Source organism: Amphibalanus amphitrite, unplaced genomic scaffold (assembly GCF_019059575.1).
Source record: "Amphibalanus amphitrite isolate SeventyFive unplaced genomic scaffold, NRLGWU_Aamphi_draft 000474F_arrow, whole genome shotgun sequence".
Taxonomy (NCBI): domain Eukaryota; kingdom Metazoa; phylum Arthropoda; class Thecostraca; order Balanomorpha; family Balanidae; genus Amphibalanus; species Amphibalanus amphitrite.
In genome coordinates, this window is record NW_024881968.1 from 361,717 (window position 1) to 389,568 (window position 27,852).

A 27,852-nucleotide genomic window follows, 5' to 3' on the forward strand; every position below is an offset into this window, starting at 1 on the left:
CACTGTCTGGCCTCCTTCTGTGTGCGACATTGAACGACCAGGCTCACCATTACCGGTGTGGTATACCACGAACGATCGTCATCTGTGTAATATTTGAAATAGGCAGCGGCTTCTGACAACCAGACGATAACTTAATAGCGGTTCGGCTGTAATGCTATCGAATTTATCAACTTTGATAAATGGTAATAATCCAAAGAGCCCTGCGTTCCCCGGCCTTGATGGGCCATTCGTTGTAATGTTTGCCCATGGATAACACAACCATACGCAAGCTCAAATGGAGGCTGGCGAATTTCTACGTTGCCATGGGCGTCATGCAAAGAAGTGCCTCACCGGACGAGGGATGGGCCTAAACCTAGCTCCATTCGGTCTCGATCGTTGCTACAAGGACGATCGCCTCTTATTACTTATCGCAAAGTCCTGGAATGGTAAGGAAGCATAATCGATTTGGAAAATTTTAATTTACAAGCATTGCTCTTTCTTAAGCAAGCTGGATCAAAGACAACTTGACCAGCATTTAAAAAAACCGTGCAAGAAAAAGAAACTACAGACGATTGAAGGAACAATGCAGGCTCACAGTTCTTCAAAACATACCAAAGAATGCATTGACTTGGAAGTTAGCTCTCTATCCGAAGAGCAGTCACAACACGAAGAAGAGAAGCAACAAATTAGCCATCTATCCAAACCAAAAGTCACCATCACCTATAGCGAGATGAAGCCTCTGAAGCGGCCGACTTCAGACAAATCATCGGATGCGCCACCCTCTAACAAAGCCTTAAACCACGACTCCCTGACGCGTCTCGTCAGCCGCTGGACCCACCTCTGGAGCCGTCTGTGTCTTCTGGGAGTGCTCCAGTGCCCCTCGTCCGGCTGGGGTCGCCTCCCGTGGTTCCTGCTCCGTGCTGTCCTGGCAGTAACCCTACTCGCCCAAGCTGTCACCTCCGTGCGCACGCTGGTCGCCCTTCCCCACGGCGCTGCTTTCTTTGTCAGTTTACAGGCGTGTGAGCACTTCAGTCTTCTGTCTCTTCTTCTACCAGCACTATCCTTTCGAGCGAACGCCTTTCGAAGAGCCTTGACCCTGATGTCGCGCCTTCAGATGCTGGAGGTGTTTAGTGACCTCAAACCGACCGCTGCAAAACGCAGGATGGTGTTTGTGATGTTTGTAGCGGGCCTGGTGTTTGTTGGTTTGCAGGGACTTCATGTGGTTGGAGGTCTGATTACAGTGGAGTTTCGACAGAGACAGACACTGCCGGCGAAGAAGTTTTCCCTCTTCCCGATAATGATAACTTCAGACAGCCTTCTGATCCACTACGCCTTGGTGGTGCTGCAGGTTCGTTGAATTTGAGCTTCCTCACAAAGTTAAAGAAATCTAAAAACTACACTAGTCAGATTGACGAGTGTTGGATTCTGCGTGAAACTCGGATAATTTTTTTCTGCTCTTAGCTGTTCTGACTGGTTGGAAAAGGCTGACCGATTTCATATTAGGTATGCCTCTTTTTCAGTTTGTTCACGTCTTCAGCGTCTACGCAGCCAACGTTCTGAGCGTCACCACGCTCCACCTCATCAACATCTTCCTCTACTACCACCTGGACCACCTCGCCACCACCGTCCGAGCGCTGCTGGAGAGAAGCGGTACCCTCGCCAACAGAACTGTCGGGGCTTCCCTCGGGGGCTCTGGAGAAAACTGGAGTGCGCAGCTCGACGGGGAAACACCCAACACCGGGCGGTGGACCGAGATTCTGGAGGCGCACTCACTTCTGTGGCGGTAAGGGAACGATCTTCTATTTTTATTTATTTTTCTTTAATTAATTAATAATACCTAATATTATCAATACATTACATAAGATGACTTTAAAGCCCGACTTCTTTTCCTTTGTTCATTCACCATTAGATTAATATTCGTTAGTTTTCAGCTCGCAATCATTATTTAGATAGTGCAAAGGTTCATGTCTTTTTATTGACCTTAGTAATGCTAATAATAATTCGTCTGGCTCAGACGTACAGAGAATGTTCCATTGCTAGGAATTGGTATGACCTGTGTGTCTAGAAGTCCAAGGACTGTTTTTATTTCAGACTGCACGGTGAGCTGCAGAAGACATTCAGTGAGTGCGGCGCCGTGACGCATCTGGCCGGTCTGCTCGACATCTGCCTGACCTCTTACATCTGTATCAGGGTGAGCAAGGAGAGAGAACGAGGCTCGTTCAGATGCACTGGCTGTATTTGATGAGTTGTCAAACAGATGTCCGCCCAAGGCTGTGGAAACCTTATTCTCATCTGTAGATAAATTACAGTATGAATTAATGAAATGCTCAAGAATATACAATATGCATTCTCATTAATATATGTGTATTTGCGGATGTATGCGCGCGCAAAATTTGCTGTTCGTGATATTCAAGGGCCTCCGTGGCGCAATTGGTTAGCGCGTTCGGCTGTTAACCGAAAGGTTGGTGGTTCGAGCCCACCCGGGGGCGGCCTGACAATTTCTTTCCGTGTGTTATTCGCGATCGACACCACATACGTTTTTCAACGTTGAGGTTTACCCTTTTTATGTCACAATTCTGTGCGCCGTTTTCGTTGAATGTACCCACACCCAGTCAGATTTCGTCCAGTTCCCATCCCATTTCGATTTCAGGCGTAGTTTCTGGCATTTGACGAGCTATGCCGAATTGTGTCATTGCCGTTCATTAACGGCTTGTTTACGCGCGCCCTTCCGACTGGGTTTCAGGCGTACTTGCCGATTTGGGTTGGATGGTGTCATTACCTTTCAATGATGCGCGACTGACCCACTCTTTTTTTGTTTCGTCTTATATCGTCTCATTTTTATCAATGCCAGATAACAACCTTCCCCGTCCGCGGCTGGAAACGGGCAAGCGGCGGTTTGGCTATCGAGCTGCAGCTCTGCTGAACAGCCTGCCACCTCACCTGTCGCAGCTGCCTCCCGCCCGCTTCGCCCGCGCTGTTAAAGCCGCAATCGTGGACGATGAATCAGCACATCGTCGCTGACCAATAGGATGGGGGTGGGTAAGAGCAATGAGGCTGTCTTGAGAGTGTTTTGTCCTTGTTTTGATGTGAGTGAATGTGCAAATGTATTGAATGATTAGATTAGCAACCGCGGATACGGATTCTGAGCAGTAATCGCCACGCACATCGTATGTGGATCGCTCTTATATGTAAATACAATACAATACAATAATCTTTTATTTGTGGTATAGTACCTATAATGCTTTTGATGCTCGCAAAAACCCATCATACCTTTACGTTTAAAGGAGAAACTGGCTTTTTTGTGTTCTTGCGTGTGTTAGGTAGAGCAGAATGTCATGGCTGTTAGGCAAAAATAAAAGTGAGTTGGTACCTAACGTTGAAAAGCGATATACCTACCTATTGCGGTAGCGTAGCTAGGTAACATGTATTGATTACTATTAGTCCAGCGGAAGCATACCTAATGCTGAGCTTGTTTGCATTTTACTCATGTAGCCATATTTCAATGCTAGAATGTGATATACCTAAATATAAAATAAATTGATATAAGCCTCTGTGAGCATGTGCATTGCGCATGCGCGGGAAAATTACACGATTTCCGATCTCCGTGGCGCAATTGGTCAGCGCGTTCGGCTGTTAACCGAAAGGTTGGTGGTTCGAGCCCACCCGGGGGCGGCCGTTGCATTTTCATGTGATGCGATTCACGTTTACCATGTGCTATTCGTCATCTCAATATGCGCAGTGCGCACACTGACTTTTAAACACCACAGTTTTGCATATCGCCTTTGAGGTAATGCAGAAAGAATCGATAATTCGTCCCGTTCCGCCTACATTTTTTTTCCCGACACACTGTCGTGATTACCATCGGCTCTATTATCGCTTGGCGCTCGCTGGTGACTTATTTATTTATCTTGTGTTCGTTTCAGGCTTACTGGCAGTACGAGCTGAGTTGGATGGTACTGGCTGTGGCCGCCGGCTATATGACCTTTTCGGGACTCTGCATCCTGTTTGAGTCCATGTCCACCGACTGCGTCCAACAGGCGGTGAGAGTCCGACGTTTACGTACAGGCGTGCATCCGTCGACTGTCGTACGCAAGATTACTTTACTACGGTCGTACGTACACTCTCGATTTTTTACCTTTAGTGGAACTGAAAGGATTTAATAGCGCTTGTTTAAACACGTTATCCAAAGAGGAAGAAACTATTGCGAAGTAACGCCAGTCAATTTTCGTTTTACTCTCGAGCTGAAAGACTTATTTTCCGGCCGCTTAAAAGGTTTAAAACCCATAGTGAGTGATTACGAAACGAATCAATGCTTGAAATGACCGTCGCTTCATTTTTCAGAACGCGGCAATTTTCGACTTTAACTACGGGCGATCTCTGGTCGGCCTCCGTCCCCAGGAGCAGGACATCGCCCGGCTGATCATGATGAAGGCCAGGGAGCCCATGCAGCTGAGCGTGATGAACATGTTTGACATCACAATGGCCAGCTTCGGATCGGTGAGGGTTACTAGCGGCGGATGTTCTAAAACCTGCGATGTTATACGTTGTGTGGTAAGCATAATGTGCATTGTGCGTTATGCTTATTATGGGTCACGGCCCATTAACCCTCGCCGGCCGAGGGGGGGGGGGACGGGTGCCGCCCCCCATAGGGTTTTTCGCGATAGCTCCGAACACGCTGAAACTTGGCATACCTGACCTTTGATCCAAGCCGGATCTTTTGACACCAACCGTATTTTTGGGTCAGGTCAGGTCACTGACCTATGACGTCATAAGTGAACCTCCGCACGGTCTTCAGATGTCGCAATTTCGCAACGCCCTCACTGCCAGAGGAGATGTCACAGGGAAATGAAACTTGCAGGATCTAGTATCCATTATGAGTCCCACAACTTGTATATCTGTGATTTTTCCTAAAGGTCATATGAGGTCAGGTCATTTTCGTGACCTCACCATTATAAGTCAATGGGGAAAAATGAAAACTGCTATCCTGGCGCCGGGAACGATCTCCAACTATCTCAAGCACACAGAATCGTGATTTGATGCACTCCTTGCAAGGTTAGATGCGTCACTTTTGCAATGTTGACCTTGCGTGACGTCATTTATGACGTCATCAAGGTCATATTAGTTTTTCGTCAATAACTCTTGATCAAATTAAGCTAGCGAGTCGGGAAAGCCACCAATGGACTTAGGAAGGCCTGGCGAATCGAATGATACGCGACATGACCTCTTTCGACCAACTTCGTGACCTGGGGGTGCTGACCTGACCTTGACCTGAGGTTAACACCCCAAGTTGACCTGACCCGGACAAGTAGTATATCATTCGACGCGCCTGAGCGAGGCGAACACGATGCTGCCAAAATCGGCGCTCTGCAGCCGTTTTTTGCGAAGTTATTCACCAAAAACTGAACCGTACCTTGGGGCACTTGACCTGACCTCAGAGGTCACCGGTTGACCTAGGACCTTAAAATCGGGTACCAATCTCTGCGTCTCGTAACGGCGCACACGCTCGTTTTTTCCGCGACGCGCTAGCTCCATCAGGGGCGAAACGGAGGGGGGGTCGTACCCGCCCCCCCCCCCCCCTCGGCCGGCGCGTATGTAGAAAACCAATAGGTCCGGCGAGGGTTAAATTTCTTCTTAATCGACAGCTATCCACGTACAGTTACATACGGTTATGGTTGGTAAGATTCTTTTCAACAGTCATTGCCAAAATTTTTAGTTTCTTGTTTATATTATTTCAATCTTCACTCGCCCATTAATTATGGTGAAAAGAAACCGTTACTGGTGTTGAATAACTCTTTTCACCATAAACAATATGTCCCAGTACAATAATTCCATTTTTAAACTCACCCATTAACTACGACTTTTCTTGACGTTTCAGGTGCTGAGCCTGGCAGTGACCTATTTAATCATCATAATACAGTTTGACGGATAAGTATTGAGCCCATTTCAACCGACGCATCTTCAACAAGAGGGCACTGTCAATGTAGCTGACGAATAGAAAACAATCAACGAGAGACCCCTTGCACCGCCCTTGGTTATGATACATAGCTAGTAAACCCTTAGCCTATAGGTCTAGGTGATCGTTTCCTAATAATCAGTTATTTGCATTTTCTGTCGACTTGTGAAACATTTAAGCGTGTTTGCATCGAAATTACCTTGCATCTTATTTCAAATAGTATTTGAAAGGCTGATGGAGCTCGACTTTGAATTTACAAGAAGAGGTCAGATAAGTATCTACTATCGCTTTTAGCCCGCTCGCCATTGCGTCGTTCGCGACACCAGCGCCCCATCACCGTCAACGTCTGGCCGTCGTCAGTTAGTTGGCGTCGTCACAAACCATAGATGGCGCCTTGGACGTGCAGTGTTATTCGGCACTTACACCAGTATTTCCTCTTTTGTTCGGCTTTCGACAGAATAATTTAGACGCGAGTTTTTTATTTGTTCTGGTTTAGGTCTCATTTCCTCAGTGTTTTCATTTATCATGCACGATAGCCTTAACTTATCAATAACCTCTCGTTAAATGCAATAGCAAAAGTTCAATTACTAATTAATTTGCGGGTGAAATATATAATGATGTTGTGAACATGGTTCACAAATGCATGTGTAATGCGCATTTATTTGCTCGGTATCTGGGGCCACTGACCACTTTTAACTGGGCTGGGTAACGGTCTGCGGTCATGTCAAGTGAATGTGCCTATATCTTTTACTCCTCACGACAAAACATAAACGATGTAGCCATTCCACCCAACAAAACAAGTAAAGGACGGAATAGCTGAGTTCAAGGATAGTCCTTGGGGTATGTTTTGGCCGTCGCTACAAAATCAATCACACGAACTCACAAACACAGCTACATGCCTTCGCAAACGTTGAAGGTCTAACACAACCGTGTGTTTGTTACGGTTTCCACGACATTCGTGGGCCGCAGCATGGGTATGGCAAAGTCACGCTTCCTCCACGTGGTACTTGCATGCAGTAGCTCATATGAATGAGATCCATAAGCCAACAGACATATTGAACTGTTAGCATAAACTGTACGGCTCGTAAGCACAAGGTCGACAAGCGCTTGTAAGTGCTTTGAATTGTGATCCCGTATTGGTAGTTCATTCAGCAGACCAGACATGCCAAGGATTATATAGAACTGGCGTTGGTAATCGTTTGACCATTTCTGACAAAAGAGAGGACAGCTGCGCAGGAAAACACTGTTTGCAAACAAGAAATGAATGAACAAGTATCAACACACCTGACAGGCTTAGCCATAGAATGACAGAAGACAGTGACATCGATGATCGAGCTGTGGCGGTATTTCTGTACCGTGTGATTCGTCGCTGTTTGATCATCGCCACACTGTTTGGCCTCCAGGTGAACACGAGGGACACGCTGTGTTTACGCAACATTTTCATATTTCTCGAGTCATTCAACAAGTCGCGATCGAAGCAATCGGGCGAATGCTAAAACTCCACCGTTGGGTGGAACGGCGCTCAGAACTCTGTGAGCCCAATCATTGGCAACACGTACCCTGCAGAAGCTGGCGACCACGTTGGCTTCCTCTCTTTGGCTCCTCAGCTTCCTATAACTTCTAGTCTCGCGGTCCTTCAAGTCCCCGGACTCAGTACTGCGTAGAGCTCTCCAAAATCCAGGATCCCGCTCCACTCCCTCCACTTTCTTCAAAGCTCCAACTACTTGTCAAGCACCAAAGTCCTCCCAAGACCAAGATCTTCAAGACATCCAGGCCAAGTCTCAGGATGCTACCCATTCCTGAAGCCATTATCCACAGGGGTCACTGAAACCTCCTCATTTAGGGTCCAGGCTCCTTTACAGTACCAATCGTAAAACCGTTTTCAGCCAAAGTCCTAGAACCCTCAAAATCTTGGACTAAACTATTCTGCAGTCCGAGCTTCCCGGATTATCGTCGCAGAGCCACATCACTCGCAGCGATGCAGAAGTCGCTGACGATGCGCCCCAGCTGGTGGCCTGCGGAGTGGCCCGGCCCGGCGCGATGTCTGCTGGTGGCCGTCTGCGTGGTCCTCGTGGCCCGCCACTGCTGGTCGCTGCTCCTTACTCTGCTCAGCGAACCCACCACCATGACCATCACGTACACCCAGCGCAGTGATGTCCAGGTGCCCAGCATCACAATCTGTAGGCAGTCGGCGAAGGCGTTTCAGCTAGAATCATCGAACGAAACGGCGGATGAAGCGAACGTCTCCGTGGCGAAGACGGTTTGGGATTCGAGCCTGAAGCTGAAGGATCTGGTGATCTCCTGCGAGCCAGACTGTTCTGTTCAAGAGGATGTCAGCTTTCCTGAGGGACAAGTGAACGTGGGAATAGGAACGTGGACGACTTGGGTGCACCTTGACTCACTGTGTCACATTTTCATGCCCAACATCACTTGGCGAGGTGTGACAGTACTCACGCATGGACAGAAGAACCGTGACCTCTCACTGACGCTGAGTAACAGCGACGGCAGTGTCAGCACCTTCGTGACGATTCACCCGCGTCGATGGCCCGTCTTCGGAGGCACAGGGATCGAGGACGATGAGTCGTTTATCGTCGATATCGGCACTAACGGCAAGTTTTTCGCAAAGTCTATCGTGCGTGAGTTTGAAAACTTGAACCGAGAACCCTGCCAAGATTCTCTAGACTATCATCAAGAGGAGTGCATGTACAAGTGTCACGAGCGTATTTGGATCAGCCGCCACAACTGCTCTCTGCCACAGATGATTGAATATTATCCGCAGCTTTCTGAGTGCCCGCCTGCCTATTTGAACCTGACTATCAATATGCTTGGAATGATGGAGACCTGCGGATGCCCAAAAGCCTGCCACTTCAGAATGCTAAGTGTCGACGTGGTTCGCAGGCGATTTCCAGGTGAACTAATGAACATCACGTCAATTTATCTCACGTCTGCCAGGGTGCCAGAGGAGGTTTCCACGTTCCGCAAGTCCTACTACTTCGGCGATATGGTGAGCGACGCTGGAGGGTTCATCAGCCTGATGCTGGGGTTCACAGTGCTGTCCTTGTTCGACACGGTCAACAGCCTGCTGCAGGGTCGCGGAGGAGCGAAGGCCGGACGGGAGACGGGTCCGATCCGACCTGAGGTGAAGGTCATCACGTCTGGAGTGCTGACAGCGGGCGCTCCGCAGTCTCAGTGGCGCTGCTACCAGTCGCGACCTTAGGTGTCAGAGGCTGGGTCACTGGTAATTAGCTAGCCAACAGTCTTCTGGAGACGGTTGGGTGCAAGGTTCATGTGGATAAGGAGTCGCTAGGCGCTCAGCAGGCTGGTCGATAAGGCATTGCTAGGTGTTCGGTAGTAGCAGATCGACTGACGGTACGTTCACGATAGACAAGTAGTAATTCTGTGGATAACCGTGTGTAACGTGTCGTTATGTTGCCTGCATAAAAGCGCTGTGGTGAAATGTAACATGTTTGTAATCGCATGAGTAGGTATTCGTCTAGAATAACTGATGGGAATGTGTGTGTGTGGGGGGGGGGGAGGGGCAAGATAATAAATAAAGACTGATAAAGACTGTACGAAGGGATAAATTATATGATATGCGGCTGTTGATAAATAAATGTTAGCACCTCTAAAATGAATTATTAGAATGCCATTGTTGTCAAACAGTTGTTTCCACATATGTAACTCAGCATGAGCGTAGGTATTTGAAAATATAAACCTGTAAATAAAGACATATAAAAATGTTTTGTTTATTGTCGCTACCCACGAAGGACTGAGCAAAAACAATGGACACATATTCCCAGACATAACCCTCGCCCGCACATGCCATTTTCCCATCCTAGAACGCACATGGGGGGGGGGGGGGTTGCCACCCCCCCCCGCGCCATTTCGTTCCTGTTGGAGATAGAGCTTAGCGGTAAAGACCAAAAAGATTCTTTGGGAAGAGACAAATCCAATGATACCCAGTTTTACCTTCTCAGGTCAGTCATTGACCTTCCAGGTCAGGTCAAACTAAAAAATGTCGCTGTTTTGGGTCACCGTTTGATATCAAGTGCGCTGCTTATCTTATACCGATGACGATGCCGTTTTCTGGTGCCAAGCCAGCTAGAACCTCTTTCTCACACTACCCGACCAGGTTTTTGCTGCTGAGGTCATTTCAGGTCAAGTTAGGTCAAGGTCAATTATATGTGTTTGTATGTCTGTGTGTGTCTGTGTGTATACTGATGTGTGCACCGATTGTTTATGTGTCCATATTACATGAAATCATGATCTGAGAAGCTTTTACCAAAAATGCAGTCAAAAAACTTCACAAAAAGTAAATTCCGCTTGCCTAAAACGCAATTATCTTAGATGACCTAGGTTGACCTTGACCTTGACCTTGACATCTGTACATCGTCGAACAACATGTTCCATGATAGGTGGGAGGTAAGACTGGTAAAAAAGGCCGAAATCAAGGTGTCAAAAGCTCACAAGGCCCATAGCCAACGCAAGATGTCGAGAATTGGCCATTTGGGTCATGACATGACCTGAAAAACAAGGTCATATCTCCTAAACTAAAGGTCACAGAAACCTGAAATTTTTAGTGGACATCAAGAAAGGACAGAGGAGCAGCTATACGAAAAATCAGCCTTCTAGCTCTAAAAATGTTGAGTGCAGAGCAGAAAGACTACCTGGGGGGGGGGTGGCAACCACCACCCCCCCCCCATGTGCGGGCGAGGGATAAGGCAACTACTTTGTAACAACCAAGCAACATTGAGTAGGTACTTTATATTCGTCCGCAATTATACTACATATGATTCCGTATAGATCACTGCTACTTAACAACACAACATACAGTATTTGAGCTAACGAAAAACTTTCCGAGACAAAAGTCTTAAGTTCAACATTTATCTACACATTACACTAAAACATTACCACACATTTCCCCTAAAACTCTACACATTCAATGAAAGACAAAAACAACCAAACTCGGTCTCAAACTCAATTCAAACCGAGTCCAGGGAGTATTCAATTAACTCGCTTGAGTTTCACTCAGGCCTTGAAGACTGGCGGGTGGCGTATACTCCGCGTTCCGCTCAGGCCTTGAAGACTGGCGGGTCGATGTCCCTGATGATGGTCTTGTCCTCGCGGTGGACAGAGGTGTGTCCACCGTATCCACCGTGGTGGACGCCGTGGTGGACTCCGTGGTGGACGTCATTGTGGACTCCGTACCCCTTCGGGATGTAGATCGGGGGAACTGGAACGGAAACGTCGAAGTCACATATTGTCATTTCTTAAACAGCTTGCTACACAAGTTGGTCAAATATGTAACCACATTTGACCAACTTGTGCAACAAGCTGTCAGCAACAAGCTGATAGCCGTTCGTTTACGGGTCAACTTTTTCCGAATCGTAATATGGACGCTTATATCTTATTACAAATGTAAAAAATAGAAGGCGTACAGACGAAAAATAAACAATGAGCTAATATGAGCTCATTCCTCTTTTCGACGAACGTTTCCGCGTTTCATAGCGCCCATAAAACGGCTCGCTTCAGGTGGCTGCACGACCGTTGAAAACGATCCAACATCAATATGTTACGCTTTCCCCAGATTTATGATTGCAGGCGCAGATTTATTTAACTTGTGCAATGTCAACTACTCTGAACGATAATCGCTTTGCGCATGTGAAATGAGGATCATTTCAGATGAAACGCACACAAACTAGCTCATTTTGGAGATGAAAGCTATTTCCGAATCTAGAAATTATTGGTAACGGGACCCAGATCTTTACAAGAACGCAAAAGGATTGATGTTTCCGATGAAGCGATGAAGTGCCTAGTTTGCTATTGGCTTCGTTACATGGCAAGGTTAAGTGTCGAGTATATTGTTGTTGCCTTTTTGATATTAGCCGTTTTCACGATGAGCTATCCGGCGAATGCACCTGATTTGACCAAATCTGCACCTAATTTCTTTTACAGCAAATATCTTCATTTTATGAATTTATTTCAGTGTTTTAATCGATGATGCTCTCTGATAATATGACAAAGCAGGCATATAAGCAATTAGTGCAAACCTAGCTGATAGCTGCTAAGAGACACACTGAACCTGATTTGACACCAGGGCCTCGTTTCATAAAGCTCTGCCGTAACTTACACCTTTCCGTAATTCACACCCTTTCAAACTACGGAGCGCAAATAAAGCCGTTTCACAAAGCCACAACTGGAATTGTTTACACCTCCGTAACTAAGCACATTTGCGTAGTTGCCGTAATTTATCAAGCGTCCTACAAATCACAATTTCATGTCAACACTTATTTTTTACCAGAAATTATAAAACAATTATGTTGAATTTGAATTTTAAAAATTATTTATGAAAAAACAAAATTGATATTGATGACCATCCTTTATAAAAACAATATATTGAAAACAGCAGAAAGCCAGCTAAGCAGAAGTGCCTAACTACGAAAGTGGCGCGGCGCTGTCGAATAAACAATCTTCCGATAGTGGCCACAAAAAGCACAAAAGGCGACTGGTACAGAAGATTTGCAGTTTCTTTTTCTCATTTTGGCTGTTCTTTCTTCCTCACCGGGCTCAACATTATAAAATATATAAAAAAATAGCTTCGAATCTTCACATTAATTCAAATTCACGCCACATTTTTGTGCGTAGTTTACACCACTGATACCAAGAGCTTGACAAAATATTTGGCGTTAATTACGTCGTTTTATGAAACCCAAATGGCATCAATTGGTCCGGAATCGAGCATTTGCCGTAAATGAAGCTCCGTCATTTCGATGGCGTGAATTACTCCGGTCTCCGGCTTTATGAAACCGAATTGGCATCAAATACGCCAAATCTGGCATAATTGACGGAACGCCGTAAGTAATTCCTTTTATGAAACGCCCAGATCTGCACCTAATCTGTACCAGATGTGCACCAAATGTGTACCAGATCGCCGTCGTGAAAACGGCTATTCTTAGCTAAAAGAAACCACAGATAATAAACGGTGCAAATCATGAGTTTCTAAGAAAGTTAGAATATAGTAAGTAAGCATTTTGACTGCTCGATCACTGTTTTGAACAAGAAGACGCTGAATTGTGTTACTGCTGCCTGCCCCAATATGTACTCCTGAACGAAATACTGATAAAAACTTCTTAGTTATCCCCGTGCTTCCAAGCGTTCTCACCTCCGTGCGCCCCGGCGTAGACTGGCCGGTAGTCGGCGCCGTGGCCGCCGCTGAAATGGTGGCTCTCGTGGTGTCCCGTCTCGGTCACCACGTGCCGGCCCACCGGGTGACCGCCGTGACCTCCCGGCGGCGGCAGCACGATCGGCAGGATGTAGATGGACGGACCGTACCCGTAGCCGTAGCCGTAGCCGGAGCCGGAGCCGTAGCCGCCCGGAGCCGGAGCGTAGAGGGGCGAGTGGTACGAGTTGGAGGTCTTACCGTCCTCGGCGGAGGCGGCACTGCCCTCGGCGTCCTCAGAGGAACCGGAGCCCTCAGAGGACACGGAATCCTCAGAGGTCAGCTCGGCGGAGTCGGTGAGGTCCAGACTGCGGGCGTGTGACCTGGGGCTGACCTCCATCGGGGACCAGCCCTCCGCCTGACCCAGCTCCGGAGAGGACTCAGAGACTGTAATAGCAGGAGATGGATTGAAACTTTTGGGTTACAAATGTAGCAACAGACTTCGCTTCGGGAAAATCGTTAACAACCCCGAACAATTGCGTAAAAAGTCGTTAAATACCTCCTCACTTTCTTCACCCACCACTCTCGGACATCCTCGTCTTCATAGAACCTCAAACATAGGGTCAAAATGATAAAGGCATTCATATTTCATCGCGAGCTACGTGTCGTAGTTTTTATCGTATAACTCTTCTTTTTGCCAGTTCCGTGAAAGCAGTCCTACTCTTTGAGGATACAACCGGTCTAATAAATCAGCAGACAGCAAACAGCGGCCCACCCACCTTTCTCGTCCCCCTCCTCTCCTGCGTCCTTTTCCAGCTTCCTCAGCCGCCGGCGCAACGTCCGGGCCCTCCTCGGGACGACGTCCTCATGGAACAGCTGGCGGGCCTTCTTGGGCCTCTCCTCCAGGGCCTTATCGAGGGCCTTCTTGACGGCAGCCGGGTACTCCTTCTCGGAGACGGAGGCGCCGGACTCTTCGGCCATCGGCGCGGCGGCGGCCACCGCCAGGAGGCAGAGCAGGACGGCGCACTGCGGAGAAGAAAGGATGTTTTTTAGGGATCGAAGTGCGAAACTAAAGATATGATGGAGTAAAATCAAAGATGGAATGGACGCGAATAAAAAGACGGGGTTATGAAAAAATGCATGGAAGAAAATAGGTATAACAGGAGGTCTATAAGATGCTGGTGACCTGAGGCTTTGTAACAAGTAAATCAAATTCAACTTTAAAGACTTGTATGATAAAATATCATCACTCGATGACTTGCTTTTGAAGAACTCCCTTTTCCAGTTAAGTAAAAGCGGTTGAATAAGTAGAAATAAGTCCTCACCTTCATGTTTGTCTCCACAGATGTTATCACCACCTCACCACCGCTCCCTCTGATAGTACTCCGCCTCTAACACCGCCTTATACCCCCCGCGCTCCGCCACTCCCCCGTCCTTTCACCCTGCTCGGTCACAATGGGTACACCATGCAGTGGAGCTCCCAGATTGGCGAGCCGGGCCCGGTGTGTGCCCGGACCGTCACGGCGCCGCAGAGTGACGCGCTCATGTCACGCGTCACGGACACGGTGACGGCTGTGACGCCGTCACGGGGAGTGATATGTGACGGTCTGGTGGGATTATGTGCAGATCGGCGCAGAAATTACCGCAGAGGTGGTGGGATAAACAACAGGGGCAGCCACTAGCAAGGCGACAGATTTAGTTGTATGTTATAGGTGTTTTCCGATTTCCATGAAGATACAAAGCCGGGCTTTTCTTTTAAAAACGTTACTTCTACATAGTTTTCTAGAAAGGATTTACATAAGTAAATGATGGTATTAGAGGACATTCTAAAACGTTTAAGGAATCAAACCTTCAGCGCGTCCATCCAAGCCGGACACGGCCCGTCCCTCTAAACGATTTCATGTGAGATTTGATGCGACCATTGCTGCAAAACGACACAAATAGCGAGCTTCAAAACACCTAATCGGTCTGAGATAGCTGCATACATCCAAACATAACCCGTCAATCCATAACATTGACACATTTGAGAAGCGTCCTCGACCTTTACACTTATCGTCATCTTATCGTCCAAGACATCTGCCATTGACAGCCTCTGCACGGCTCCCACGCAATGCTTGCAACTGCTGGCCGCAGAACGGTAGCGAGATCGGTCTGTTGCATTCGCCGGTGATATGCTACGATAGGTGAGTTCTTAGAGAATGCATTATTCATAGGACCAACACACCGTGCTACAAGGATGAAGTATTTCGCGCGGCTTCTGTGCAAGATTTTGCCATTGTTCTACACATTGTGTGCGTGTGCGTAACGATCAGATTGCATAATTGGATGTAATGGCATGGTTTCATAAGGCATACTTCATGCCCTACAAGCAGAGAAATGATCTTTATTGCTCTGTAAGCGTTGGCCATAACCTGCTGAAGGTGGTGCAAGTGTCCCCGGGCCCGGTGCAACATTGCAGAGTACCTATACACACGTTAAACGTTTTCCGAAATCACTTGACGAAGGTGACAAGCAAGTTGTTTGCCATACCGAGAAAACTAAAATACCTTCAAGGCGCTTATTCTGGCAAACATTTAAATGATATCGGAATCTAAAGAGTAACTTATTGCAACTGTACTGTCACATCATGATGCCGTCTTTCAGTAGCGATTAAGTGACGGTTACACCCGCGAGTTACTCCGCTACCGTTACCGAAGTCCGCCACTGCAAGCGACCCAACCCTACCGGTGTGACCCGTTACCCAACGGCGCCCTACGCGCGCCGCGTTTGTCACATTTGGCCGCGTCGCATTTGTCACATCTGGCCGCGCCGCGCCGCACACGACGTCGACACCCCCCCCCCCAGTCATTGCCTGGGGGGGGGGACAGATGATGGCAATAGAAGGTGGGGTGCACTTGCAGTTGAAAGGGACACTGACTTCGGGACATGGTGGGATGGCTTTTCTTGCGTGGTTTAGCTAAGCGTAGTGAAAAGACTGGTGTTCAGAATGACAAGCTGTTTGTTTTTGCATGATGCTAAGTGATTCTGGTGGCAAACAGTTACGTAATTCTTATTATGGTCGAGGTATTGTAATAATTGTAATAGTTACGTGATAGTAGTGTCTAATGGTTTTCCTCTTGGGCCAGTAGATATGGGGTGATTAAAATAGATTAGTTGCAGTGAGCTGAGTTTTCAGTAACACCACGTTATTTGATCCGTATGATTATAATAACCCGGTTTGCAAACAGGGAAAGGGCTGCGGCTGCGCATAGAGTCCGGCCGTCTTGTCGTTGTCACTAGCCGTTTTCACGACGGCCATCAGGTACACATTTGGTGCACATCTGGTACAGATTAGGTGCAGATTTGGTCAAATCAGGTTCAGTGTGTCTCTTAGCAGCTATCAGGTAGGGTTGCACTAATTGCTTATATGCCTGCTTTGTCATATTATCAGAGGGCATCATCGATTAAAATATTGAAATAAATTCATAAAATGAAGATATTTGCTGTAAAAGAAATTAGGTACATATTTGGTTAAATCAGGTGCATTCGCTGGATAGCCCGTCGTGAAAACGGCTACTATCTACCGGAGGCACGAGCAAATGACGGTTAGATGGGCCCGATTTCTGTCTGTGTATTCTGTCATTTTTGCTTCTTATGAATGTCGTTCTGCCTTCTCTCCTTCAGGTATGTCGCCACGCCTCTCTCCCATTCCCAACCCACTTCTCTCTCTCTCTCTCTCTCTCTCTCTCTCTCTCTCTCTCTCTCTCTCTCTCTTCCTCTTCCTCTTCCTGTCACTCTTCCTGTCAAGTGACAATGCCCAACCACACCCGGGACGTTCAGCTCATCCACCGGATCCCATTTGTGGGCACGGTGATGGTACGGTAGCTGGCTCCAAATGGATCCACACACAGAGCCTAGATGCGCTGTCTGAATCTAACTAGGCAGCGTGGCACGGCTGGCTGTCTGACAGACGGACAACGCTGCTGTGAGGGGCCGTCTGCTCTACTAGAGCAGACAGTCAGTAGAGCAGCTCTACTGCTCTACTAGGCAAATGACGCGATAAGGTAAATGATGTCATGCATCGTTATAAGAAAGCAATCATAAATTTTTGGGATGTGACAAGCAGGACACTATGCGGAGCACTTGGTAACACGCATAATTTGCGAGGTAAGTCGGATGTTTTGTCCTATTAAGTAGGTCCAAATATTTTTGTATTAGTTTAAGGAAATAATGAGAGAGAGAAAGAAGGTTATATAGAGAATACAGGCGACCTATTGCGTGCTAAGCGCAAATCGTATTTGAGAAGCAATAAACACCCCCAACCAGTAGGCAACCACTTCAACGAATGACCAGCTGTGTCAATATTTATCCAGATTATTGCCTATTCAGTCTTTATTCATACACTTGCTTCCAGCTAACAAACGACCTGAAGTCCATTAAGTAACACCTAGAAACGGTGACTGTTCTACGCATGGATCTAAATGCAGATGTTGAATTTCTCGTAAGCGATGAATGTGAACAAGCATAATGTTCATTATCACAATGTTGGAGTTGCTCCAAATTTTCACGGTGTCAATGATTTGACCACGGTGTCAATGAATGGTAACATATCCATTGCTTAGGACTTAGGAGTGGTGTGTACAGCGTACATTTTACTTGCCCAAGGCCATGTTCGCTAAAGGGTGACCTCAGTGCCTGCCGGGCTGGGTGAGCCAGGTCACCACCCGTCACCCGTGACCCGTCCGCCCCCCCCTCATTGCAACAGCGTTTGGCGTCAGTTTCATAAACCATAAAACAGCCGTCATCCCAAAAATGGCGCGTGAGGTAACAGAGCCCGCGCCTGCGCGCGAGCGCGCATAACGGCCTCGTATGGCGCGACTCAGCGGGCCGGTACTGACCCGGGGGGGGGGGGGGGTTACTGGGGGAGGGGACAGGTCAGCAGTAGCATTTAGCCGTGTGATTGTGCTTCACTTCTAAGAACGGTAAACTTCAGCACTGTAGAACAATAAACAGCCATCCCCAAATGTACCTACTATAGGCGTCATAGAATCTTCCATTCAAGTGCCCACACTCGTCACTGAAGCAGCATGTTTGATGTCCATCACATTTAGCCAAGTTATTGGACCGTTATCATGGTTTCAGTCAGTCTGGTCGCACCATATCTCCTGCGATTACCCGGGTGACTAACGCTGCCTGTTGATGCCCTAAATCGTCACGAGTTGTCGCCTTTGTCACCAATCCGTGAACCGTGAGGACGGCCAGTGTATATCACGTTAACTGATCCGTGTATAAGGCGGTGGTCCGTGAGCTAGCTAATACACGTGAGGAGCGGTCACGGTTCATAACACGGGAGGTCACGGACCGTTTAGGTGGCGGCGCCGCGGGCGCACACACTGCTGAAGGTCACACACGGGACCATGGAATGGGTGTTCACTGTCAATGGAGTGGAACATCGCAAGGCGTCCCAAGGTCAGCCCGCCGCCGATCAATGTGACAGTCATCAATAAGCTCTTGAATGAATGAAAAAGTTGTTTTCGTTTGTTATAAAATGGCTATCATGGTAAGGATCATAACGATTTTAGTTTCCCACCTTTATTTTAATCATATTCATGCCGTTGGCAAGAGATAAGCCACGAAACTACTGGGAACAAATCGATTCGTTACGATCAACCGTCATGCTTTCATTCATATAACAGTCGCAACAGGGAGTCGATTTTAGGTAACCGCAGGTTGTTTGAAACAGACAAACACTATTCGTTAGAATTGTGTTTTTCTATTGATACAGCTTGTTGCTGTCGCTGGAAGGCAAACATGGAGTGCAGAATGGAGACGTAAACAAGGAACAAGGCAAACTGCCTAAATGGATGGGAGAGAGTTCGGCATACCATTTCGACTTAACAACTACATTGTAAAGTAAGGCACTTCGAAATGTTTATTGTTTACGATTTATATCTTTGTTTCCTGGTGATACATCAACTCATCCAATCTACATAGTAGTACGATTTATTACCTAATTAGCAAAGCTGTTGAGCTAGCGCCAACGAACATGCTTCCAACCAACTAAAAAGGCTTCGTTCTTTTGCTTGTAGCTGTAGACCACAGAACATCAAACAGAATTCACAGAATTCATCATCACAGAATTCAAACGATAAGCAATGAAAGGTCATCCAAGGTGCTGTCATTCATAACCCAAATATGCACCAGTCTCCTTGCTTACAATATACCATTCCCCGTGACACCGTCACCGTCTCCGTGACGCGTGACGTGAGCGCGCGTCACTCTGCGGCGCCGTGACGGTCCGGGCACACACCGGGCCCGGCTCGCCAATCTGGGAGCTCCACTGCATGGTGTACCCATTGTGACCGAGAGTGAAAGGCCACGGGGTTACTGCAGCGCAGGGGAGGTATAAGGCGGTGATGGAGCCGAGAGTGACCAGAGAGACACCCAGGGCGGTCGTGGTTGGACGTTGGAAGAGGAACGGAGCTGTGGATATGAAGGTGAGAGTGGGAGAGTGGCTGGTGGGAAGAAGGCTGGTGTCATTCACAGAACCGCCATTCTCGAAGTGTTTCATTTGTTCATCATTCACTATGAAGTGCCTCTGATTTGATTGCTTGTGCTGTAAAATGTACCCATTTCTGTACTATCAGCCCAGTACACCGGTAAACTCACAACCGCTCCTGTCCGTCTTAACCCTCGCATGTGTAGGGGGGGGGGGTGGATGGACCCCCCCATGGTTTTTCGCGAATAACTCGCGTAAAAAGCGGCCAATCGCGACGAAACTTTCAGTACCCTCGCATTGATCAATGTTACACCTACCCTGAAAATTTCATGACCCTGACCCAAATGACCTTTGACCTGTGACCTCTTTTCCGAGACCATGTTTGGCCGGAATCGCGATTCCGCGTATGTCGGCTCGCATTAGCCGCGCGTTTGCAAGCTTTTCGTGGTTTCAAACGTTCAAACATGTGATTTTATGTTGCTCCCATGCATTAGGGTGGGTGTCAAGGTCACCTGAAGGTCAGGTCAGGTCATTGACCTTTGGTGACCTCGGGTGACCTCGGTTCACTTTTCGAGTTTTACATGTTTCTAGGCTAGTTTTTGGAGCTGAATTCGAATTTAGCAACCATTTGAACATTTACGAAGTAGTTTTGGTGCCTTCGTAACATGTTACGAAGCTGTCAGAGGCGGTTGACAAGTAGGTACTACGAATACCCGTCACAACCCCTACTGGTTGACCTGACCTGACATGACCCGACCTGGTCTAAATGCTTAAAGACATCATCTGTGATCAAAACTAACACGATATTCGTGATCAGCACCCCGAAAAACCCCTTAGCAGCCACACTTTACGACTTTCTAATAGGTCCCGATTTTCCTGACTTTGGGTCATTGACCTGACCTGGAAGGTCAACCAATGACCTAGGACCTTAAAATTGGGTATCATCGGCTTCCTCTCGTCACGGGCAACACGCTCGTTTTTTCCGCGAAGCTCTAGCTCGATCAGGGGCCAAACGGCAGGGGGGTCCAACCGACCCCCCCCTACACATTAGAAGCTGGCAAACGCTGCACACATGCGAGGGTTAAAATCCAGTCTGTTTGCTCACAGGCCACAGCCCCCCTCAACCCGTTTGTCGTTCTGCTCACCTGAAGTTTTTTAGCTTTATTAGCGTGCTAACGTTTCTACCCATTCAGAATCCAACCCTTTCCGCCCATCTAAAATCATTCAGCAACGTCTAATATCCACACCCCGCTTTGAATAGGTTTCGATCTATTTCGCGGTGATTCACCCTTTTGTGAGCTTCCCTTTTACCGCCACACCACACGTTTGTTTTCAGCCCATTATCTTGCTGAGCCTGCTGGCGGCAGCAGTCGCAGTCCCCGTCAAAGAGGAAGTCGATGCAGTCCCGTCTGCCTCCAGCAGGAGTTCAGGTGAGAACTCGATATCAATCTGCTTATCAAGACATTGTGGGACGGTTATCAGAGAGCGTTTTCATGTTGGTTGGCAAATGTACCTACATATACTTGACCACGGACAAAATTGCTTTAAATGAATGGGTATTTGCTGTGCCTTGTCACTTCCTTACATATAGGTACTTATTTGTAATCAGTTGAGGTAAAAGTTGCGTAATTATTTCATAACACCAGTTATGCAATCAGTGACATAATTTGATGCGTATAATAATATATCTAAGTAAACTAGACGTTCTACGAAGCAAAACATTGTTAAGAAAAAAAATGAAGGAACGGCAACCGTAAACTGATGTCAATCACATCCGATGCATTGTTAATCGTTTGTGTATGGCTTTCTGCCTCCAGTATTGCTATTGATTACATGTCAAATATCTAGAAAAGTAGTAATTACTCTTTTGAATAGGCAATGAGCCGGACTTACATAAGGATGTTCACTACAGTAGGTCGTGCTAGGAGCTATAGCTGATACACAAGGTTAGTTTATTACACGTTAATGTCGTTTAGAATAGCCACAGTGTAGTCGCATGATCAAGTCTAACTATCCATTCCAGTCTCGGAGTCTGCTGATCTGGGCCAGGAGGAGGGCTGGTCGCCACTCGACCTGAACCGCGCACAGCGGGCCCACGACTCTGAGGAACAGACCCTGGGTCGCAGTCTGGACGTCATCGAGCCCTCTGAGCTCTCTGCAGAGGGCTCCGGTTACTCCGAGGGCTCCGGTTCCTCTGAGGACGCCGAGGACAGTGCCGCCTCCGCCGAGGACGGTAAGACCTCTAACTCGTACCTCTCGCCCCTCTACGCCCCGGCTCCGGGCGGCTACGGCTCCGGCTCCGGCTACGGCTACGGGTACGGTCCATCCATCTACATCCTGCCGATCGTGCTGCCGCCGCCGGGAGGTCACGGCGGTCACCCGGTGGGCCGGCACGTGGTGACCGAGACGGGGCACCACGAGAGCCACCACTTCAGCGGCGACTACCGGCCCGTGTACGCCGGGTCGTATGGAGGTGAGACATACAACGGGGATGGAGGGACGACCAGAAGTAACGCACAGAAGTAAGGAACCTAACGGGAGTAGTGGGACTAGACGCCGGCTCTACGCCGGCTCGCACGGCATGCAGGCTAGAAACTGCGTGGATACGGTTAAAAGAAGAAATCAATGGACAGGTAATCAATGGTTTCTCGGACCGGCATTTAAGCGCCGAGAGGGTTGCCAGAGGGCCCAGGAAGGGTTGGAGTCAGCCCAGACGAGTTAGATATGCGAGTGCGGCTCGTGCTAACCAGTAGGTCTGGTAACGAAACTACCTTACTCCTATCTATAACATTTTTTCGTCTTGCAAAACCCCATTTTCTGTCTCTAACAGCGCCCCCTCTGTTCTAGTTCCCCCGATCTACATTCCCAAGGAGTACGGTGTGTACCACGGCGGACACGGAGCACACCCCGTGGGACACCCTGTAGGACACCCTGTAGGACACACCACGGTCCACCACGAGGACAAAACCATCATTCGGGACATCAAGCCGCCAGTCTTCAAGGCCTGAGTGGACACCTTGTCTTCCCGACCCGCCAGTCTTCAAATCCTGAGGGAACGTGGAGTCTACCGTCTTCTGTCAGTAGAACCTACCAGCTAACATCTACCAGAAATGACGAGAGTATAAAACCAAAGACGGGTAGGTATAATGCGGAGAGAAGCTAGCGAGAAATGGAAACTAGGCAATAACCAAACCCGTGAAATGAATGCTACTGCATGCAGAAAGCGTTACGGTAGTCGTCTGAACTATTGTTAGAAGATAGTCACCTCATAAGGATTGCGTCATGACGCTTTTGTTGTTGTGAATGTTGGCAGTCGCTACCGTTCCGTTTTCTTGCGTTGGCTGAAGTCGCAATGCAGAACGTCTTTCATGGTATCTGTCTTTCATGTCTTGTGTTGTGTTGTGTTGGTGTAGCGAAACGTGAGAATTACAGCTTCTGAGCTGTCTTAACGTAGTTTTAGTCTATGCTGGTGTCATTTGTTCAATAAATGTTTTTTGATAATAAGTGTTATCGCTCACAAGAATCGGTCACTTAACAAAGTAACTAACGCGTCGTACTTTTTGCCACACAATGATTTGAGCGTTGAAATTGAAATGCTGAAACGCAACTATTTTAGCTTCAGCAAAGTTTATTACAAGCTTTAAAAAAATCCAGCAAAATGCGACAAGCACTAGCGCCTTTGCACTGCATGAGACACATCGGGTAAACACTTAGATACACGGCGCTTTGATCTTAGCAGCATTACCAAAACGGGTGGTAGGTACTCCTCGATCAAAGCCAGCCAGTTTAGTGGCTAATACAACGACGAAACCCATCAATATCCACAACAAATGACAGATTCTCTATTGGGAGGCGTGCTCAACACTAACGTAAAAATCACACGGGTTTAAAACCACACAGCAGGACAACGTCAACAGCCAATACCATGATCGTTGATGATTCACGGCCAAGTACTGATTCGATTCATAGCAGACACAGCAAAAACGTGCAAAACGGTTTCCAAAACACTCCATACATCATGATACACTGTTACCAGAAGCATGGCAGGATCCAAGCATGTGCAGTGTACACGTCTAAAAAAGTATCGATCTTCTCTTATGTCTCACTATCTGCCAGCTTACTACTCTACTCAACATTGAACAACATTAGCTCAGTCACAAGCCACACTCGGCAGTTAACGAAGAACTGCTTGCTCAGTTTTCTGTAATCATTCGCTTCAACTGCCTCCTCGCGCCTCAATACTCAGGTCTCTTTCTTGGAGGGGAATTGATATGTCTGGGCTGCGGATGTCCAGCCTTCTGTCACAAGCTCTAGACTTTACACCATTTATAACCCGTTCCCCCATATACCTTCCTCTCTTCCTTCGTCAGGGTTGGCATTTTTGCCGGCAAAAACTAGTTTATGCCATTTGCCGGTTTAAACCGGTTTAATCCGGCAAAAAGTGGCAAAAACTGGCAAAAACTCAGAAATATCACAATGCTATGCCTGGACATGAATTTTAACATGAAACATTTTAAGGAGAATTCGGTGAAAGCTTTATGCTTTCAAACAGAAATGACATTGACCATTGAAATGCTTCATAACTCAGAAACATTTTCATGGGCTTTCCATAAGGAGCTAGTAAGATGCCTTTTGGGGGTGACAATGAGCCAGTGCAAGGGTGACTGGGTGAGTCCTGCACAATCAGAAGTACGAAGGGGTATCTGCCACTAATATGCGCACGGCACCGCATGGCACCCTACTTACCGTGGCCGTCTTGCCCCACTCTCCCCTACATGGAAATACATTCCGTTGTGGATGTCTACTGACATGCATAGACATTTTAAGCAGGGATAAGTAATGAGGCAAACTTCAGAATGTTTAGTGCATCTCTATAACTACCAGAAATGCATTTGTACATTTCAAATCCATTCCTAACTAGAAAAGTTGTAGGTTTGACCATCTGAGTTTTAGCCAGTTTTTGCCAGTTCTTGCCACCAGGGTTTCTGCCAGCCGGTTTAAACCGGTTAAAACCACTGGCAAAAACCAGTTTTTGCCACCCCCTGCCAACCCTGTCCTTCGTTTTGCCTCTCTCTCTCTCTCTCTCTCTCTCTCTCTCTCTCTCTCTCTCTCTCTCTCTCTCTCTCTCTCTCTCTCTCTCTCTCTCTCTCTCTCTCTCTCTCTCTCTCTCTCTCTCTCTCTCTCTCTCTCTCTCTCCCTCTCTCTCTCTCTCTCTCTCTCTCTCTTTCTCTCTCGCTCCCCCTCCTTTTAGCTTTCCACCCCTTCCACCGGCCTCAGAACATACATCCTCACCTCATACAGCCCCCTCGGCATCCCGTTCTGTTTTCTTGTCGAACTGATGCTCAGACCAGCCCGCTCAAAGATGGCTTCTAGTAGCGCGCGAGGACGAGTCACGCTCGAGTCAGTAGCGTCGTATTCCGGCTCCGCGCCTGACGCGAGGTTCTCTTTGACAATGATGACGCCATTGGGACGAAGACCGCGTCTGAAAAGGGGAGGAATAGAATGTAAGATATGGTCTCACAGGGCAACGACGCACAGTGGTTTGCATTATGTCGATTTTAGTGGAAAATTATTTTGGATTTCGAACATATTCGATGACATATTTTGATATCAATATATTATTATTATTGATTTTGAATTGTTATACGCGCACGATTGACAAATTTCCGTTGCTACAACGGAACCCCGTAGTGTATTCATTGGCAGTTCGTAGTTCTCATGACGTCACACTTCATTGCGTCAATTTGTGACGTCACACGTGGTATGCCAACGGAGGGCACGCGTAAAACCTCATGACGTCACATTGAATGACGTTAATTTGTGACGTGAAATTCCTACTCCAACGGCGAACACACTACAAAGAATTAACGAGCAAACACAGAGACCGAACCGAAAATCCACAGCAACCGCGGGGCAATAAAAGCCACTAATAACCACCCAACACCAACACTGCAGGCCCATTCACGGGCAGATTAATGCAGCCACCCAATGAAAAACTACTACTAATCACTGTTTGCCGAGTCAATACCCCACGACGGCGAGTGGGTGGGGCACGACGGAAGGTCAGGAGGCGTATTTGGCGACTGGTTTTACCGTCGGCCGTGGCGCGACTAACGAGGCGGGTGACGGCACAAACGGTTTTGGATACTGACCAGCAAAACTAGAGCCCTCGACACCCTATAACACGGCCCTGGGTCATTGGGTATGTGGTGAGGTCAACGTGGGCGCGTAAAAAGGTAGCCTTGAACTTTGAATTTGCATAGGTCGAAGCAGCGAACTGTTACGGCGAAGGCCAGACATGAAAAAGGACGGGCACACATGATCGACCAAAAGGAAAATAATGTCTGTCAAAAGTTGGCAATATTCCACATCGCCCACCCTTATCCTAATAAAATGTCCAATTTATAGAATCATGTCCGCAATACGGACGATTATGTTAGCGTTTACAGGACGTTACCCTTTCACATTCCTCGGCTCTACTCACGCGCATCTGGCGAAGAACTGGACCAGATCGTCATCTGTGAGGTGTCCCAGCACCCACTGACACCAGATAACATCATAGAAGTCGGGCTGAGGGGTGAACTCCTGCAGGCCTGAAACACGGGCGCGGCGGTGTGTGAGAGCTGAGTGAATCGTTTCCATTTTTTATTGAAAATTGTCACGTTTACCAACATGGAGATGAGCTGTCAATATCTTTTGCACATACATAGTTCTAACAGTTTCAAGTAAGCCTGTTCTGTTTTATTTGAGAGAATGAATGACATGATGAAAGAACGTATTAAGAAGCATGAACATATTCGCACAGGCGTTCAGCAACTTATCAACCTAGATCAATATCAATCTATGCTCGAAAATAAGATGTGACTGAAGCACACCTGTTGAAATCATGCTTCAGTTACCTGCACAGTAGATCTCTCCAACATGCGGGTTGTCAGCCAGCGCCGTCCGCGCCGCCTCCACAAATTTTGCGCACTGCTCGACGGCATCGACGGTCTGGAACCTTCTGCTGAGTAGGAGGCGCGTGATGCGTCCGATCCCGGCGCCGCAGTCCAGTGCGCGCTCCCGGCCCGGCGCGTTCGGACGCTGTAAAACGGACAAAGTGGGAATATTAAAAAGGGTCAAATAAACAAACTAGGCATGACAGTCCAGTCCATACATTTGTTTAGCATGATCTGATATTATCTGGCAGTAGGAAGCCATTGAAGCAAAAACGAGAGTGCAGAAAAATGTGACAAAATGCAATTGCAAATCATTTTTGAAAAAAAGAATGACAGAAAACCACAGATGGATATTGTATCATGCTCATGTCAACTAAAAAATAAAATTATCAGAAAGTTATTGACCATCATATCGTGTCTTGCTTTTTGCCTCATTAATAGCATTTTTTACCAGAACCAACCATTGCCAGATTGGTGGATGTTAGAAATGCCTCACCACTAAGCCACTTTCATTATCCGAGTGACCCAAGTCTGACATACAGCAATCACTGCCACTGATTGTAAGCCATCCCAGTAAAAGTTCAATACCAAGCAAAAGTAATAAGAAAATCAACCCAGGCCAATCCCCAGCAAGGAAAACTCCCTTTTGTACAATTTACCTTCCAGATCGCTGTGAGCAGTTCATCAGACGTCCTGATGTCCAGGCTGGAGACCTGACCCAGTCCCCCCAGCATCCCGTTCACCGAGGCGGGCACGCCGTCCCAGTAGCTGGCTGCCTTGGAGTAGCTGATGAGGCTGTTTGGGTCTGGCGATGATGGGGCTTCGCCATCTGAGCCCTCGGAGGTGGCTGCCATTGGGGACTCCTGACTGGACTCTGTGCAGCTGACGCAGCTTATTTCGTCACTCAGCTGGCTCATTGTTGGAGTTGTGCTGCAATTATATGATTAATGTTGGTCAGCATAGACATGGAATTGTATGGAAAAAATATCAGATACTCCAAACAGCAGGACATTCAATCACAAAAACACTTCATATGTACAACCAGAATTTAGCATAGATGAGAAAACCATCGACTATCCGAGGAAGTTCGAAATGTTGAATCAGTATCAGTATTAAATAAAATATCATTCTTGAAGGTCTACTTTCAATACCCACACTTAGACTGAAGCCTGAAATACAAAAGCTGAAATAAACACGTTAATCATGAACATCAATATCCAGCAATTTCAATTTAACAGCAAAGAAATGGCGGGATCCACAAATGACGCTGCTGCGCCAACTTCGCTCTCTTGGTGAATTTAGCACTAAAATGCAGCAATAATGTTTTGCTGCTATTTTGCTCTTG

The 27,852-nt window shown here is 47.4% G+C and overlaps 3 protein-coding genes and 2 non-coding genes across 5 annotated transcripts; 4 read left to right on the forward strand and 1 right to left on the reverse strand.

The window, feature by feature from the left end:
- Positions 1 to 360: 360 nt before the first annotated feature.
- On the forward strand, positions 361 to 1,766 carry LOC122392197. The gene is made up of 2 exons (XM_043386799.1): positions 361 to 1,327; positions 1,500 to 1,766. Exons 1-2 carry the CDS (start codon positions 563 to 565, stop codon positions 1,764 to 1,766), a joined length of 1,032 nt encoding a protein of 343 aa, XP_043242734.1. The 5' UTR covers positions 361 to 562.
- Positions 1,767 to 2,394: 628 nt separating this feature from the next.
- Trnan-guu lies at positions 2,395 to 2,468 on the forward strand. The gene has a single exon. It is a non-coding gene; the product is annotated as a tRNA-Asn (tRNA).
- Positions 2,469 to 3,577: 1,109 nt separating this feature from the next.
- Trnan-guu lies at positions 3,578 to 3,651 on the forward strand. Its single transcript has one exon. It is a non-coding gene; the product is annotated as a tRNA-Asn (tRNA).
- Positions 3,652 to 21,121: 17,470 nt separating this feature from the next.
- LOC122392198 lies at positions 21,122 to 23,011 on the forward strand. The gene is made up of 3 exons (XM_043386800.1): positions 21,122 to 21,125; positions 21,593 to 22,042; positions 22,417 to 23,011. The coding sequence occupies exons 1-3, from the start codon at positions 21,122 to 21,124 to the stop codon at positions 22,575 to 22,577; spliced, it is 615 nt and encodes a 204-aa protein (XP_043242735.1). The 3' UTR covers positions 22,578 to 23,011.
- A 1,670-nt stretch (positions 23,012 to 24,681) lies between these two features.
- Positions 24,682 to 27,773, reverse strand: LOC122392190 (N-terminal Xaa-Pro-Lys N-methyltransferase 1-like). The gene is made up of 5 exons (XM_043386792.1): positions 27,663 to 27,773; positions 27,167 to 27,437; positions 26,469 to 26,652; positions 26,054 to 26,162; positions 24,682 to 25,051 (listed from the first exon to the last, which is right to left on the reverse strand). The coding sequence occupies exons 2-5, from the start codon at positions 27,422 to 27,424 to the stop codon at positions 24,817 to 24,819; spliced, it is 786 nt and encodes a 261-aa protein (XP_043242727.1). The 5' UTR covers positions 27,425 to 27,437; positions 27,663 to 27,773; the 3' UTR covers positions 24,682 to 24,816.
- Between the last annotated feature and the right edge of the window lie 79 nt (positions 27,774 to 27,852).

Coding starts and splice junctions, on each gene's coding strand:
- LOC122392197 (XM_043386799.1), top strand. CDS start 563: ATGCAGGCTCACAGTTCTTCAAAACATACCAAAGAATGCATTGACTTG. Junction 1,328..1,499: donor ACGCCTTGGTGGTGCTGCAG/GTTCGTTGAATT, acceptor CCTCTTTTTCAG/TTTGTTCACGTCTTCAGCGT.
- LOC122392198 (XM_043386800.1), top strand. Junction 22,043..22,416: donor GTACGCCGGGTCGTATGGAG/GTGAGACATACA, acceptor CCTCTGTTCTAG/TTCCCCCGATCTACATTCCC.
- LOC122392190 (XM_043386792.1), bottom strand. CDS start 27,424: ATGAGCCAGCTGAGTGACGAAATAAGCTGCGTCAGCTGCACAGAGTCC. Junction 26,163..26,468: donor TGGAGAGATCTACTGTGCAG/GTAACTGAAGCA, acceptor CCCGTGTTTCAG/GCCTGCAGGAGTTCACCCCT. Junction 25,052..26,053: donor CAGTTCTTCGCCAGATGCGC/GTGAGTAGAGCC, acceptor TCCCCTTTTCAG/ACGCGGTCTTCGTCCCAATG.